Raw genomic sequence first — 17112 nt, 5'->3', positions numbered from 1 at the left:
GCTTCTAAACCGGAACCCTGTCCCATTCGCTACGAACTGGCCAGTCAGGTTTGAGAATGGTGTGTGCGCCTGTTCACGAGCTTCTTGTCTTAGTGTCGCATGCCGACTCGCAGGTCCTTTCAACATATCCGAAAAATTGAATGAGCAATTCAGGTGGTTTATAGATCAATTACACAGCGACAAGCACACGATCGTGAATAAACCGGATATTTATTTACGCCCTAAGAACTATAAAAGGAAACCAACTAGCTCACGAATTAGCAATAAAAAGGTAAGCGTCAAATAGACAACCACAACGTTGGCAATGATGCAATGATATAATTTCAGTAGTAAGCTATAGTAATATTGAATAAACTGTCCTAAATGACTAATTATTCAAAGTTTGTCATTGCCATTCTTCTTTTACTACATATTTCATGCTGCATCTGACTTTTGTTACACATTGTAATATTACACTTAAACAGTCAACAATGTCATCACCATCAGCTATATTTCTGTCCACAGATGTGTATAGCCCTGAATGAAATGCAGTGTCTAAAGTTTAAACTATATGAATGATGCTTCTGGTAGAAATTAGCTTTCCAAAGATAAACTACAGAACATCCAAGACTGGTAGTCTCGTAGGTACAGTAGCTACACTGAATAGGGAAGTTTTAATCATGCAGATCAGGGAGCTTTAAAATTGCTCCCGTCTCTGATATTTGGACTCAAATCTGAGTGCAACGCATTCCATGGCTTTGGATCAGGTCAGAATCCACAGACTAATGTGATGATTCTATCCTCCATGTTATGTGAACCCTATTGCCCATCATCCATTGAAGACTGAATTGCTTTTTGGCATTATTGAATGCGAATTCTGATCTATGCATTTGTACCATAGTATTTCCACAGTATCAAGCGGCCCACATCTATGTTGCTTAGCAACTGAGTACTCTACTTATGCGTGTCAGCATTTCAAAGAAATGGTTAAAAAAAACGACTCTGGCTTCTTTCTCTATTCAACACTCCGTATATCAGATGCTCTGTAGTTTAAGGTTTCAGAAACAACTGACCATATCCAGGTAACCTCTTGACACGTCCTATTACAACGAACACACGTTTCAAGTAAGTAGTGAATGTGTTCACTTTATGACAGACCTCATGTTTCTTCACAAACCTTTTTTGGCTTCAGTTGTATTTTTGCTTATCCATATCTCCATCTCACCGTTCTCTTTTTTCCTCTAGCTGGAATGGAGAACAAAACAAATGGATCAGTGGAAGCTAAACTGTAAGTCTAGAGTCTAGGGGTTTTAATTGTGAGGCTGTAGATAAGGGATACGATTGCGCTGTCTTCCTGCCTTGTCCCTATACCCATTTTCCTGTTCTGTCTTTTTCTAGTGTGGCGGAGAATGGCCAGCTGCCGGACCCTGCAGACTGGGCATTCACTGATGTCGTCAACTATTTCAAAGCTGCAGGATTTGATGAGCAGGCTACTGCTTTCCAGGACCAGGTAAAGATAGTAATTTACTAACCTTGCAAGTTGCTCTTTCTTCCCTCTCTTTCTGGTGGGCAAGAGCTTCCCAATCCCTTCCATTTGTTATTCTTGTAGGAAATCGATGGCAAGTCTCTGCTCCTGATGACACGGAATGATGTCCTGACTGGTCTTTCAATCAAACTGGGGCCAGCACTGAAGATCTACGAGTACCACGTGAAACCACTTCAAACTCAGCACCTGAAGAGTAATGCTAATGCACCACTGCATGCTCCTCAACGTGTAACAAGATAATCACGAGGCAGGACGGACAGACCAGTCCGAAGAGATTTATAGACCCAAGAGGACAGTGGAAGACGAAGGGGCTTAGAAAACTCTTGCGTGGTTGCATCTTGCATCCTTCTGAAAATATTATTTTACTTAAACTTAAGATGCCAAATGATTTGAGCCGTTACATTTGTTGGTAGTTAACCGAGTGGTATCAGTTTATGAAACCAAACAAGGATTTTAATTATTTGAGGTCTTGGACATCATAAGATCATTTTACAGGTCTTAAAAAGTACAGGTCGATTTTTTCTTATTCGAAGAGTTAGTCTCAAAGCAAATCAAGCAGATTCAACTGAATGGGTTATTTAATAGTGGACGATCCTTTTCAGATGGATGCAAACGGTGCACTAGATGTCTGACTTTGTGATGCGCTATCTTCTACCATTGATCAGTGTATATATATATATATCTCAAACTATGGAACAGTTTTATGCCGGTTTGAACCATACTTACTGATCCACCATTACAGCCATTTTTCGTTTCCTAATAAGCCACTATTTAACTTAATCAAAGATGCATCTATGAACATTATGCATGTCAATTGTAAATTTAAGCACAGGGATATAGGTTGAATGTGTTCTTTGATTTCCTTATTCTTAAATATGGCATTTTACTTTCGTGTTTGATATGGATGCTTTTATCACGCATAACAGTGACATGCTGCCTTTTGTGTTGTAAAGTTGCCCTGTTCACATTGCTGTTAGAAACTACTTGCATCTTAAGTAAAGATTTGAGATGTAACACTGTCAGTCTTACCCAAGAACAATTAGCAAAACACAGTCATGTAGAGAAAGAAGAATGTTAATTTCTAAATACAAAAATTCAAGAACAATGAATAAAATAGAATAGAAAAGGCACAATCATTTACTTGAAAACCACACAGTGCCGTGAAAAATAAACCCTTCTCATCATATCCTCGGTTGGCTGAGAATAGATGGCAAGTCTTCCTGACATGTTCTACACTTCATAAGATTATGTGGCAGTGGTTTGCCGTTGGCAATGAGGAGCAGTGTTGAGGTCAACTTTTTCCCTGTAGCATCAAAACGAAGGCCTGCGAGACAGGAAAACACAGAGGTACAATGTGATACTCTTGCACATTAAAGAAACAGGTATTTATCTGTAACGCAATCAAAGACTAGCATGGAGTAGATAACCTGTTTCACTTTACTGATTTAGTGCAGCTTACAGGCCAATCAAGGCAAGAATCTCAATTGCATACTCCTTCTCAAAACCCATTGGCTGAGAAAGCAAGGAGGTCCCTACCCTCGCTAACCAGACTCCTTGCTCCAGCCAAACGCTACGCCCACAGACGTTAGTTTCTTCTCCGCAATGTGTCTGGATCTGAGTAGCTCCCTGACCCTTCACCAAATCCAAACACATTCAGGGCTGTCCAATTGGTCCAGAAACCAATGGGTTGGGCCAGAGCCAGAACACACGTGGGTAAAGCGGTAGTTTGAAAATTCATAATAGTCTTTGATAGAGATAATCCAATCACTGATGACTTTTGCACAATTCCCTTTGTCACCACAAATGACTTCAATGACGGCAGTCTCTGATTAAAGTATGTAGCAAAAGACAGAGCGGCAGAATAATTGTGTAAGTAGTCAGGCTACCTCCAACCATCTTCTTCAATGGGTTTTGAGAAGGTGAGGACGCGAGGAGTATGCAATTGAGATTCTCCAAAGGACTACATACACCAAAAAAGAAAGACTCACCAAAGAACGCTGTGGTCTGTCCTGTGTGTCTTCCTCACAAGAAGGAGCACACCTTCTGTGGTCTGAAGGGGTTTGTACTGGAGGACACCCCAGTGAGCAAGGGATCCTGGAGGGCATTTTGCATGCAGAACTGCTGAAGGTCTGCAGCTGCTTGGGACACCTGAAAAGACAAAGGAATATAGCTGTGAAAGGGAAGCTCTACCTGTTGCACACCTAACTAGCTAGACTCCTGCAAGTCTGTAAATCTCCTCCTTAAAAATGGGTGTTGTCAATAATATGGTGTGAACACAGATGCTTGAATTAACGTTAGGCTTTTCCTGCTGTTCAATGACTGTTGGGAATAATTATCCTGGGGCGTTTGTTATTGTGTTTTCATGGCTAGATCTCCATTTGTGTGCCTAGATTCCACGCCCTTAGCGCTAGCTAGCTAACGTTACCGATGTTCGCTAGCTCGGACTAGTTTCGTGGGCATGTTTACCAAATAGATTTACGTGTGAAATAGATTCTTACCTTCACTCTGTTTATACTCGCTTCAAAACGCAGCTGCTGGACAATTTTCTTCATCGCAACGAGGTTTGATGAGCCAGACATCTTTACTATTTCCTAGAAATTAAGCTGTGTGCCGTTAGCTCGACGGACGCGTAGACAAAGCACTGATGATCACACATCCGATTGTGACTTGCGCAGTCGCAGCGTTGCACAGTCTGCGACCACACCTCCTGGTATAAAACGCTATGGGGCGCCAAGCACAAAAAGTTGAATTGATAGATAAAAAAAAACCTTTATTGCAATTTCAAAGCCGCATATATGTTAGCGCTTCATTTTAAACATTTAGAATAAAGTTCTCACTAAACTATTCATGATATATCTGGAGTGAAAACAATGTGTAAACATTCTCATGGCTAGTCAGTAGCCTATTGATAGCTTTTCCCAAATTGGATAACATTTGTAGTGATACAGAACCCCATATTAAGGTTTGGCTGCCACTTGGCGAAAGCTTAGAGACTTGGATATGCTTTGCTTAGTAAAAATGTATATAGAAGAGAAAGGAAAAACATTGGCATATCCAATAAAGTGCTCTCTGAATGAATCAAGTTTTGGTGAACGACAATGTGCTACTGTTCAGTATTAGTCCGTGATCACGCAACATGAGTTGCACAAAAATAGGTCTCCGTGGCATCCTGAGGCAGTGGTGGCATTGAAACATGGGTCATGTTCATTAGGGCACGCAACAGAAAATGTTTTGCAACAGAAATTTAAAAAATGAGTGCATCTTATTGGACAAATCTAGGTATTCTTTCCCTGTTTGTCCATTTTCTTCTGTTTGGTGTCTAATGAACACTGCCGTGGATTGTCATCCGAGTTGTCTGTTGAGTCCACAGTAACACAATGGTACTAGTGTGTCTTCAGTTGAGGCTGTTTTCCTCTGACCCTAAAGAGAAGATACTGCAGCAGTCTCCACCTCCGTGTCTGTGCTTTGACCTGACCGGAGTATCTTCTCTACTGTGGATGGTGTTGGACTCCTGCCAGCTCCCTTGTGTTGAACTGCCTACAGAAGAGGAGCTTAGATAGATAGAAAACAAACAAGAGTTAACCACAGTTTGTTTGAGAGAACTTAAGTTAGTGATAATCAATGACACCGATTTGATACTACTATCTAAATGTAGGAATGAAACATTTTAAAAAGGAGAGTGAGCTGGCATAGAGCAAAGTAATTAGTAAAAATGGTACCTCCTGTCTGGTATGAGGCATAATGTACGGTAGAGATCAGCTGTGGAGGGCATGCCAGCAGCAGAGGCAGCTTTAGGCGTTGAGAACGCAGTGTACGTCCGGGATTTGGTCAGCATGGCAGAGGTGGAGGGGATCCTCATCTCTGGTTCACTACCTAGAGGGGAACAGGGACTTGTGACCAAACACAATATGATTTACAAAAGATCATTGGCGTGTTTTTTGTTGTTGTTGTGATGGGCAGCATACTGTATGATGCAGCATCTTCCAATACAATATTTTCCACACAAATTTCCCAACAAAATCTGCTGTATACATTTTCCATTACGAATCGTTGCTGTGGTAATCATCACGACTTACTGACTGACAAGGCACGAGGATTTTCTGACGTTGAATGTCTTTTGCGGTCCACGAACGAAGTCATGTTCAAGAATTGATTCTTGAGCCACAAGGCGCGGTCTTCCTCAAAAGCCTTTTTCTGTGAAAACACAAAAGGAAAAAAATAAATAAGGGGTAATACAGTTACAGTGGCAAGAAAAAGTATGCGAACCCTTCGGAATTACCTGGATTTCTGCATAAATTGGTAATAAACTGTGATCTTATCTTCATCTAAGTCACAACAATAGACAAACAGTCTGCTTAAACTAATAACACAATTATACATTTTAATGTCTTTGAGCGCACAGATTCACAGTGTAGTGTGGAAAAAGTATGTGAACCCTTGGATTTAATAACTGGTTGACCCTCCTTTGGCAGCAATAAACTCAACCAAACGTTTTCTGTAGTTGCGGATCAGACCTGCACAACAGTCAGGAAGGAATTTTGGAGCAGTCATCTTTACAAAACTGTTTCAGTTCAGCAATAATTTTAGGATGTTTGGTGCGAACCGCTCTCTTGAGGTCATGACACAGCATTTTAAAATTGGGTTGAGGTCAGGACTCTGACTGGGCCTCTCCATAAGGCATATTTTCTTCTGTTGAAGCCATTCTGTTGTTGATTTACTTCTGCGTTTAAGGTCGTTATCCTGTTGCATCACCCAACTTCTGATGAGCTTCAATTGGCGGACAGAGCCTTACATTCTCCTGCAAAATGTCTTGATAAACTTGGGAATTCATTTCTGTCGCCCTGAGGCAGCAAAACAGCCCCAAACCATGATGCTCCCTACATCATACTTTACAGTTGGGATGAGGTTTTGATGTTGGTGTGCTGTGCCTTTTTTTCCTCCACACATAGTGTTGTGTGTTACTTCCAAACAACTCAACTTTAGTTGAATCTGTCCACAGAACATTTTGCCAGAAGCACTGTGGAACATCCAGGTGCTCTTTTGCAAACTTCAGATGTGCAGCAATGGGTTTTTTTGGACAGCAGTGGCTTCTTCCTTGGTGTCCTCCCATGAACACCATTCTTGTTTAGTGTTTTACATATTGTAGACTCGTCAGAGATGTTAGCATGTTCCAGAGATTTCGGTAAATCTTTAGCTGACACTCTAGGAGTCTTCTTAACCTCATTGAGCATTCTGCACTGTGCTCTTGCAGTCATCTTTGCAGGACGGACACTCCTAGGGAGTAGCAACAGTCCTGAATTTTCTCCATTTATAGACAACTTATTACCATGGACTGATGAACATCAAGGCTTTTAGAGATACTTTTGTAACCCTTTCCAGCGTTATGCAAGTCAACAATTCTTAATCTTAGGTCATTTGAGCTCTCTTTTGTTCAAGGCATGGTTCACATCAGGCAATGCTTCTTGTGAATAGCAAACAGTGTTTATAGGGCAGGGCAGCTCGAACCGACATCTCCAATCTCATTGATTGGACTCCAGGTTAGCAGATTCCAGACTCCAATTAGCTTTTGGAAAAGTCATTACATACGTTTTCCAACCTACACTGTGAATGTTTAAATTATGTATTCAATATAAACAAGAAAAATAATGTGTGTTATTAGTTTAAGCACACTGTCTATTGTTGTGACTAAGATCAAAAGTTATGACTAATTTATGCAGAAATCCAGGTAATTCCAAAGGGTTCACATACTGCAAGTGACAACTTGACAAAACATAGCATTTCCAACTCGAGAACTTGCCAAAAACAAAAACGGATACCTCGTGGCCGAGGCGAATGGCAGCGTCAGTAAAGTTATGTCTCTCCCTCTCAAAGTTCCTCCTCTGCTCGTCAAAGAGCCTCCACTCCTCTTTGAGACGCTCCTTCTCCTCCAGAGTGTAGCAGTCATTCAGCAGAGCAGCAGTCTCATCATCATAGCAGGGAGAGTTGAGCTGCTGCTACAGACACACACGGAAAAGGTAATAATACTTGACTGAGAAACTCCGGGAAGGGTCAAATTCAAGGCAATAACAAGAGATGTAAAGTAGATCAAATTTTATTTGTCACATGCGCCAAACACAACTGTTGTAGACTTTACCATAATACAAATAAAATAGTAACACAAGAGGAAAAACATCAAATACACAAGAATGGAGCTATATACAGGGAGTACCAGAACCAGATCAATGTGCAGAGGAACAATGTATTTGAGGTAGATATGTACTTGAAGGCAGATACTTGTAGCTCGGTTTGAAAAAGTGAATCGTGTGTTGCGTTGTGAGTCTAACTAACCTGTAGGAGTTGCTGCTGGGTCTGGATGAAGTCTTTACACTGCTGGACCTCCAGTCTCATCCTCTCCATCTCTTCCTCGTGGATCTGTCTGGGGACCAGCTCTTTACCAGCACACTGCTGGCTCTGCTGTACCAGGGAGGCTGGGAAATGGATGGATGATACATTATGATCAATGGTGGAGAAGAAAGCTCCCTGTGACATATAGAATGTATTGGCAGCAGAGTTGTTTACATTTTTATTTTACCTTTATTTAACTAGGAAAGTCAGTTAAAAACAAATTCTTAATTACAATGACGGCCTACCCCGGACGACACTAGGCCAATTGGATGCCGCCCTACGGGACTCCCAATCACGGCCGGTTGTTATACAGCCTGGATTCGAACCAGGGTGTCTGTAGTGACGCCTCTAGCACTGAGATGCAGTGCCTTAAACCGCTGTGCCACTCGAGAGCCAAAAATGCAGTAGTACTGGTCGTGATTTTATGGCAGTGAGCCAAAAGTGGATTCTTTTCATTCGCCTTCATGTAACACCCGTTAATGACCAGAGAAAGCCAGTGATGACTACTAGGTGAGTTACAGATGGTCTACTTCCATATATATATATATGAATGATAGATCATGGAAGTAGACCATCTGTAACTCACCTAGTATATATATATATATATATATATATATATATATATGAGATGCGTTTATACCCTGGCTGTCCAGTCTCTCCATGTGGCTCTTCAGTCTCCTCCACTGCTGTCGGATGCTATTGGTCAGCTGCTCCCGGGCGTGCTCACAGGACTGGTCCCTAGCATGATCACATGACTGATCCAGGGTCTCCTTACTACAGTCACCAACCTCCTCTCTGTCCGAGCTGGCCTGAAAGCGTAACAATAGGCACGATCACTCCTCTACTCTCCACAATGTTTATAGGGAAATGTCACTTCCATACCATGTAGAACACTGAGATTTTGTGAGTGGCTCTGCATAGACAGACGCGATTTATGATTAAGATTTGCAGGAGCATTTTTAAAAACAAGTGATCTAATCTATTTATTACCACGTAAAAATAACTAAGTAGACTATTGCTACAGTGTCTCAGATAGGACAATCCATCAATTCACCCGTTCCAGGCTGTCTTCCCCACGGTCTCCTCTGGAGTTGGAGCAGGATTTCCTAGGACTAAGAATGGACACCATCTCCCGCTTCATCTGCTGCAGCACCTTCTTTAGCTCAACGTTCTCCAGCATCAGAGCCCTCTGACGACCCTCGTAGTCACTCAGCAGGGACTTGTACATCTCCCCCTCATGTCTACAATCATGGCAAATAAATACGTACTCATCAAAGTGGGATCTCCAAAGCTATGTAGGATTTGTTGCATCAAGAGTTGATGTAAGCACACAAAACAGACATGGTTCAGTCAGATGAGTATTGCTACCTGGCCTCCACCTTTCCAGTCTTCCATTGGCTTCTCTTCCCATCAGCCCGTCCCAAGTAGTTCAATACATCAATCGCTAGTAGAGATAAAGGGAGGAAAATGGGAATGAGGGACTTGCTATATAGGCCTACATCATTTTCAGTGTTCTCAGACTCTTGTTGAAAAAAAAGACACTAGGTTGCAAACATATTCACATTACCAACAACCTTTGGAATAAGGAGGAAACAATTGTTTTGAGATGCCCATACCTAGTTTCTTATCCCTCTTGTCCACCAGTAGCTGGTTGAGGCGTTCTTTGAGCTTGGTGCTCTCCCGCTCCTTCCTCTTGGCATCATGGCTGTACTGAGAGGCTCTGCTGGCGATGATGCTCTGGAGCTTCTGCACCTAGGGTGTGTTCAGTAGGGAGAAAACGTTTTGAAACGGAGATGTACTACCTGAACTTATCCAATAAGAACACATAGTTTTGTTTTTTGCTTACAAAATGTTTTGCTATGGTGTGCACTACTGAGCAAGATGCTGGTTAAGGCTCACACACTCAAAACTACATTTCCAATTGATGCTTGCAGCGACATAAGAGCACATCACTCAATGATTAACAATTTTATGACAAAGTCTTTACCTCATCTTTTTCTGTTTTCAGGCAGTTCTGCAGAGTCTTGTTTTTGAGTTGCAACTGCCTCTCTGTCTCAAGCAGGCCTGACTTCTCTCTTTTGTAGAGCTCCAGTTGATCCTTTGGGCAATTACATACATTTAATTTATTTTTATTTTACCCCCCCTTTTCTCTCCAATTTGATGGTATCCAATTGGTAGTTACAGTCTTGTCCCATCGCGGCAGCTCCAGTACGGACTCAGGAGAGGCGAAGGTTGAGAGCCGTGTGTCCTACGAAACACAACCCAGCCAAGCAGCACTGCTTCTTGACACACTGCTCGCTTAACCCGGAAGCCAGCCGCACCAATGTATCGGAGGAAACACCGTACACCTGGCGACCGTGTCAGCCCGTATTGCGCCCGGGCCGCCACAGGAGTTGCTAGTTCGAGATGGGACAAGATCATCCCTGCTGGCCAAACCTCCCCTAACCCGGACGACGCTGAGCCAATTGTGCGCCGCTCCATGGGTCTCCCGGTCGCGGCCAGCTGCGACAGAGCCTGGACACAGCTAGCACTACGATGCAGTGCCTTAGACCACTGCGCCACTCGGGAGGCTGGGCAATTACATACTTGCTGTGCATGTTATATCAACACAATTTTGCATACTCAATGTGCTCACCTTGACGACAATATCATAACAATAACATGTTTTCTTCGAAGCATTAAGACCTTTCAGGACACCATCAAACCTTAACTTAGCTCCCCAAGCTAGTATTTACTGACAATTTGCACCCTGCCTGGAAAACGATCTACGGGAAAGCCTGCCTGGAAAACGATCTATGGGAAAGCCTGCCTGACTGACCTTGAGTCTAGAGTTGGTCATCTGCAGGTGTTCCAGGGCACTGGAGCTCTTCAGCTGCTCTGTCTCCTGCTCCTGCAGGCTGTGCTGGCTGCGGCGATGCATCTGGAGCAGCTCATACATCATGTTCAGGGCTGGCACCGTGTTCAGCCCCCAGCTTCCCTCTGGTGAGCTGGCCTCAATACAGGCAGAGGAGAAACCCAGAGAGTCCATCTCCTGTACAAGCCCCAAAAGAGGGCAGAAAAATGGGTTATCAGCATACAGTGAAAATTAAACTAGATCAATTAATAATCATTGAGCAACATCAGATACACAAACCTAAAAAAAAAATTCAGGCTGTAAAATAAGCACCTACACAAAGTCAGTATTGGATTATTCCAAATGTAAACTAAATAATAGTAATTTCAGTACCTGATTGATGTATGCGGTACACTGGGGAACATTCTCCTCAGTGCAGAAGGCACTTAACACGTTGTAGGAGCTCTTGGACAGTGTCATGGTGGAGGACTGCATTGTAGGAAGGTTGTTATGATGCCTCGAGGGGGACATCATCATTCTTGATATGCTGGAGATCTCATGGTTTTCTAAACACAGCAGGGAAACAGAGAGAACAACCAATTGATAAATCACAAGTTCACAGGCAGCTGACTATGAGGCTTAAAAAAAACAATTGTGCCCAAAAATAGGGCAAAATCCCACACCATCCAACAAAAATCCATATAAAAACAAGCAATTGTCTATTTTGTCCCCGGGTCCCCATTTGAATTAAATTACCGATTGATGGCTCTATGGTTAGTGTCGTCCACCAGTCTCCCATGTCAACAAAGCGTCATCCGCTTTGGGAGGTCATCCGCAAGATGACAGACCTGACCGACCGGAGGCTGCACTCACTGGAACAGAATCCTGAAATAGAGCGTCAAGCAGCAAGCCAATGACATAAGACTCCAAGGCAGCATAATCTGGGTCGATTCTTCACCCACGCCATGCGGGATTAAACGTAATCTGGGTGTTATGCCAGCATGGGACCGGGTTGGGGGTGGGTAGGGCTTTCAGGCCTTGGCTGTTACACTGGACTGTAGTAGAGTGATACTTTGAGCTTGAGTAGAGGGTTTTGCATGTTAACTTTAACTAGGCTAATGACTGTATGCCAGGGGAAGGCTTTTAGACACCCACACAGAAAGGCCACTGACTGTGGTGTGTGCAAGGTTTAATTAACAATGCCAGTGACACTGAATTCAAAATGCTTAGTTTGAGAAAAATGGCTTCAACAAGAGGCAACGGCACACTCATTATTCAAGAGGGCCTCTTAAGTACTTAATTGTTCTCTATGACTATATATAATAACATCGACCTATACGCTGACTCGGTGAGTGAATTCCTAAGGAAGTGCATTAGAGATGTTGTACCCACTGTGACGATTAAAACCTACCCTAACCAGAAACCATGGATGGATGGCGGCATTCGCGCAAAACTGAACGGCCGCATTTAACCATGGAAAGAGGTCTGGGAATATGGCTGAACATAAACAGTGTAGTTATTCCCTCCGCAAGGCAAACAAACAAGCGAAATGCCGGTACAGGGACAAAGTGGAGTCGCAATTCAACGGCTCAGACACGAGACGTATGTGGCAGGGTCAACGGGAAATCACGGACTACAAAAAGAAAACTAGCCATACCACGGACACCGACGTCACGCTTTCAGCCAAACTAAACACCTTCTTTGCCCGCTTTGAGGATAATACAGTGCCACCGTCGCGGCCTGCTAACAAGAACTGCCCCCTCCTCGGCCGGCGTGAGTAAAACATTTAAACGTGTTAACCCTCGCAAGGCTGCTGGCACAGACGGCATCCCTAGCCACGTCCTCAGAGCATGCGCAGACCAGCTGGCTGGTGTGTTTACAGACATATTCAATCACTCCCTATCCCAGTCCGCTGTCCACACATGCTTCAAAATGGCTACCATTGTTCCTGTACCCAAGAAGGCAAAGATAACTGAACTAAATGACTACCGCCCCATAGCACTCACTTCTGTCATCATGAAGTGCTTTGAGAGACTAGTCAAGGATCATATCACCTCCACCTTACCAGCTACACAAGATCCACTTCACATACAGCCCTAACAGGTTCAGACGATGCAATCGCCATCACACTGCCATATCCCATCTGGACAAGAGGAATACCTATGTAAGAATGCTGTTCATTGACTACAGCGCAGCGTTCAACACCATAGTACCCTCCAAGCTCATCATCAAGCTTGAGGCCCTGGGCCTCACCCCTGCCCTGTGCAATTGGGTCCTGGACTTTGATGTGCCACCCCAGGTGGTGAAGGTAGGAAACAATATCCCCACCTCGCTGACCCTCAACACTGGGGCCCCACAAGGGTGTGTGCTCAGCCCCCTCCTGTACTCCCTGTTCACCCACAACTGTGTGGCCATGCACGCCTCCAACTCAATCAAGTTTGCAGACGATAACAGTAGTGGGCTTGATTACCAACATTGAAACAGCCTACAGGGAGGTGAGGGCACTCGGAGTGTGGTGTCAGGAAATCAACCTCTCACTCAACGTCAACAAAACAAAGGCGATAGTGAACTTCAGGAAACAGCAGAGGGAGCACCCCCCAACCCACATCGAAGGGACAGCAGAGGAGAAAGTGGTCCCTCTGCGTACACATCAACAACAGATGTGTACGGGGGGGGGGGGGGGGGGGGGGGGAATATCAGCCCTCCATGACACCCGATGTCACGGGAAGGCAGAAAAGATCAAAGACAACAACCACCCGAGCTACTGCCTGTTCACACCGCTACTGTCCAGGAGGCGAGGTCAGTACAGGTGCATCAAAGCTGGGACTGAGAGACTGAAGAACAGCTCACTCTCTCAAGGCCATCAGACTGCTAAACAGCAATCACTAACTTAGAGGCTGCTGCCTACATGGATAACCAATCACTGGCAACTTTACCAAATGGATCTCTAGTCACTTTAAACAATGACAATTTAATAATGTTTACATATCTTACATTACTCAATCATATGTATATACTGTATTTTATACCATCTTGCACCTCGTCTATGCCACTCAGCCATATATATATACACTCAGCAAAAAAAGAAACGTCCCTTTTTCAGGACCCTGTCTTTCAAAGATCATTTGTAAAAATCCAAATAACTTCATTGTAAAGGGTTTAAACACCGTTTCCCATGCTTGTTCAATGAATCATAAACAAGCAATGAACATGCACCTATGGAATGGTCATTAAGACACTAACAGTTTACAGACGGTAGGCAATTACACCAGGAACGTACAATCCCTCCATCAGTGCTTAGACTGTCCGCAATAGGCTGAGAGAGACTGGACCAAGGGCTTGTAGGCCTGTTGTAAGGCAGGTCCTCACCAGACATCACTGGCAACAACGTCACCTATGGGCACAAACCCACTGTTGCTGGACCAGACAGGACTGGCAAAAAGTGCTTTTCACTGACGAGTCGCGGTTTTGTCTCACCAGGGGTGATGGTCGGATTCGCGTTTATCGTCGCAGGAATGAGCGTTACGCCGAGGCCTGTACTCTGGAGCGGGATCGATTTGGAGAGTCCATCATGGTCTGGGGCGGTGTGTCACAGCATCATCGGACAAAGCTTGTTGCATTGCTGGCAATCTCAATGCTGTGTGTTACAGGGAAGACAACCTCCTCCCTCATGTGGTACCCTTCCTGCAGGCTCATCCTGACATGACCCTCCAGCATGACAATGCCACCAGCCATACTGCTCGTTCTGTGCGTGATTTCCTACAAGACAGGAATGTCAGTGTTCTGCCATGGCCAGCAAAGAGCCCAGATCTCAATCCCATTGAGCACATCTGGGACCTGTTGGATTGGAGGGTGAGGGCTAGGGCCATTCCCCCCAGAAATGTCCAGGAACTTGCAGGTGCCTTGGTGGAAGAGTGGGGTAACATCTCACAGCAAGAACTGGCAAATCTGGGGCTGTCCATGAGGAGGCGATGATCTGCAGTACTTAATGCAGCTGCTGGCCACACCAGATACTGACTGTTACTTTTGATTTTGACCCCCCTCCCCCTTTGTTTAGGGACACATTATTCCATTTCTGTTAGTCACATGTCTGTGGAACTTGTTCAGTTTATGTCTCAGTTGTTGAATCTTATGTTCATACAAATATTTACACATGTTAAATTAGCTGAAAAGAAACAATTGACAGTGAGGATGTTTTTTTTAATGTACATATTCTCATTCACTCCTTTTAGATATTACTGCACTGTCGGAACCAGAAGCACAAGCATTACGCTACACTCGTATTAACATCTGCTAACCATGTGTATGTGACAAATAAACTGTGATTTATAATATGATCCTTAAGATTTTCCTGGTGAAACAAGCTCAACCACATTCTACACTCTCACCACTCCCCTTTAAATAGTTAACAGTACAGTTATCAACAAACTCTGTTTAAACATATATTGTGCATTTTAGACTTAAGTATAATAGACCTGACTGTCTCAATTGCCTCGGGCAACACCAGAGTAGAAAGTTAGTCGAGCCACAGAGGCAGTAGCTATGTCAGAAAACACCTTCTCAGGCACCCCTTATCCACTGACTCAGGCTGCAATTTATGTACACTGATCCTCACTCCCGTTTAACCAAAGATACTGGTTTCCCCTTTTGTCTGTGATTTAACGTTGCCCTATGTCACACTGTTACCCTATCCACTGCGCCTCCATCTAAATCCAAGAAGAGCAACCAACTAGCTAGCTAGCTAACATTTTAGCTAGTGTTGACATTACTATTGGGTGAATATACTGTAAACACACTTTGGCACATTTTCAAACAGTATTTAACTCGTTTTACCCAAAAAGGTTCAGACTTTTCTGTTTCCATCTATGCGGCCCGGCACTCGTGCCCCATGGCTCCGGTGGAACTGCTGTCACTTGGGGCCAAAGCCAGGACACCGGTACTTTTCAGATGGCATTTACATACCACTGGCTAACTGTGAACTTTAACACCTTCTCACAAAGCAACTGTTTTGATTATGCATAGATTATTGATTCTGCTCTTGACAAGTCCTCACGGTCAGCCCTAGCTATGGAAACACAATTTCCCTAGTGCAACATAAGGGTGTGTATGTACAAGTGTAACACTGGTGTTCCAGTTGAAAAGCAGTAGCTAAAACATTACTACTGTTCGCTTCTTCTTATCTTATTGAGTTGCTGCAAGTGAGTCAGATAAACAAACAGGAGGCTCATTTGAAAACGTAGTCAATCATGTAGTTACAAGACAAGTTAAAGTTAGCTGTCTAACGTTAACATATTAATAGTAGCTGAAAGGGTGACAAGTTATCTTGTTGAACTGGTTTACCTACAGTAACGTTAACCTAGCCAGATAAAAAGCTGCTAGCTTCGGGTAGTAACGTTAGCCAGCTAACTCTGCTTTGATGAAACGTGTATAATAGCTAACGTAACGTGTGTATAAAGTTAGCTAGCCAACGAAGCAAAGACATGGCTGGATAGTGGATACTCACTTGACTTGATTAGCCTGCCTTAGTGCCAGCACAGCCAACTCTAAGCGAATGCGAGTGTACAATGATTTTCTCTGTCTAGTTCTTGACAGTGAATGCCAAGCCACTTGGATAATTCTACTCACTGTGGTACAGTTGACCCCACATTGACAAAATTAGATTTGTTTTTTTAAGTGGACGTCTTTCTGGCTTCAAAACAAACACCACCGTCATTGGCGAATGCGTTGTCAAGCAACCAGTATTAGTCCACTGTATTGGATCATGCGCACACCTTTAATGGACGATTTATGCAAATATGGAAGGCTGTCAAGTGCATTGTAGCGCTTTATTGAAATTTACACCCACTTTACACCCACACAAGTGGGTCGCCAGTGTTTTATGATAGTGTTGGAACTAAAAAATATAATTTCTATTGTACTCTTTAGGAATTTAGTCTGGGTATGAAGTTACTGTTGAGATTTAGAAAATTAGAATGCAGAAGGTGCACTTTTTATATTCAGTCACTGATAGTCACTCACTGAGCCCATGTCAGCTAACATGATTTAGATCACTAGGTAAAGTAATCTATCCAGATTACCGACTGGGCATACAGGGCATGTGACCAGGGGCCCTGACCTTCACCATTGATTTTTGTTTTGAACATGTATGAATTGCAGTAAATTAGCTTTAAAACTGCAGAAATTTCTCAGCACGTTATTGCAAAATGTGTAAAATGTCAGGAAATATTTTTTAAAACCATAACATTTTATCTACACCCCATGGCAAAATGTGTAGGATTGCAGAAAATGTACTTTAACACTACAACAACAACAAAAAATCCACAGCCAAGAGAGGGAGGGGGAGGGACACCAAACCAAATCTCGCTTAGGG

General features: G+C 43.4%; 3 protein-coding genes across 7 annotated transcripts; 1 reads left to right on the top strand and 2 right to left on the bottom strand.

Annotated features, from left to right (window-relative positions):
• LOC110508543 (sterile alpha motif domain-containing protein 13) lies at nt 1-2850 on the top strand. 4 transcript variants are annotated; one of them, XM_021589118.3, is made up of 5 exons: nt 1-271; nt 1018-1104; nt 1225-1267; nt 1378-1489; nt 1589-2850. In XM_021589118.3, the coding sequence occupies exons 3-5, from the start codon at nt 1230-1232 to the stop codon at nt 1763-1765; spliced, it is 327 nt and encodes a 108-aa protein (XP_021444793.1). In that variant the 5' UTR covers nt 1-271; nt 1018-1104; nt 1225-1229; the 3' UTR covers nt 1766-2850. The 4 variants fall into 4 exon arrangements, with proteins under 4 accessions (XP_021444793.1, XP_021444795.1, XP_021444792.1 ...); XM_090225390.1 differs by having other exon boundaries at nt 87-271; nt 1029-1104; nt 1589-2539; XM_021589120.3 differs by lacking the exon at nt 1018-1104 and having other exon boundaries at nt 20-271.
• Nucleotides 2584-4205, bottom strand: LOC110508545 (guanine nucleotide-binding protein G(I)/G(S)/G(O) subunit gamma-5). Its single transcript, XM_021589121.3, has 3 exons — nt 4024-4205; nt 3514-3673; nt 2584-2849 (listed from the first exon to the last, which is right to left on the bottom strand). The coding sequence occupies exons 1-2, from the start codon at nt 4102-4104 to the stop codon at nt 3548-3550; spliced, it is 207 nt and encodes a 68-aa protein (XP_021444796.1). The 5' UTR covers nt 4105-4205; the 3' UTR covers nt 2584-2849; nt 3514-3547.
• A 58-nt stretch (nt 4206-4263) lies between these two features.
• Nucleotides 4264-16509, bottom strand: ssx2ipa (synovial sarcoma, X breakpoint 2 interacting protein a). 2 transcript variants are annotated; one of them, XM_021589112.3, is made up of 14 exons: nt 16246-16509; nt 11499-11627; nt 11136-11308; nt 10728-10940; nt 9897-10007; nt 9526-9661; nt 9278-9353; nt 8964-9150; nt 8550-8718; nt 7853-7992; nt 7342-7518; nt 5602-5719; nt 5245-5398; nt 4264-5076 (listed from the first exon to the last, which is right to left on the bottom strand). In XM_021589112.3, exons 2-14 carry the CDS (start codon nt 11539-11541, stop codon nt 4920-4922), a joined length of 1854 nt encoding a protein of 617 aa, XP_021444787.3. In that variant the 5' UTR covers nt 11542-11627; nt 16246-16509; the 3' UTR covers nt 4264-4919. The 2 variants fall into 2 exon arrangements, with proteins under 2 accessions (XP_021444787.3, XP_021444788.3); XM_021589113.3 differs by having other exon boundaries at nt 7342-7515; nt 16246-16493.
• Nucleotides 16510-17112: the final 603 nt, after the last annotated feature.

The sequence above is a fragment of the Oncorhynchus mykiss genome, chromosome 28 (assembly GCF_057628025.1).
Source record: "Oncorhynchus mykiss isolate SJ-2025 chromosome 28, ASM5762802v1, whole genome shotgun sequence".
Lineage (NCBI taxonomy): Eukaryota > Metazoa > Chordata > Actinopteri > Salmoniformes > Salmonidae > Oncorhynchus > Oncorhynchus mykiss.
The sequence above is the reverse complement of the archived record's forward strand: the minus strand, read 5'-3'. Positions and strand labels throughout refer to the sequence as shown.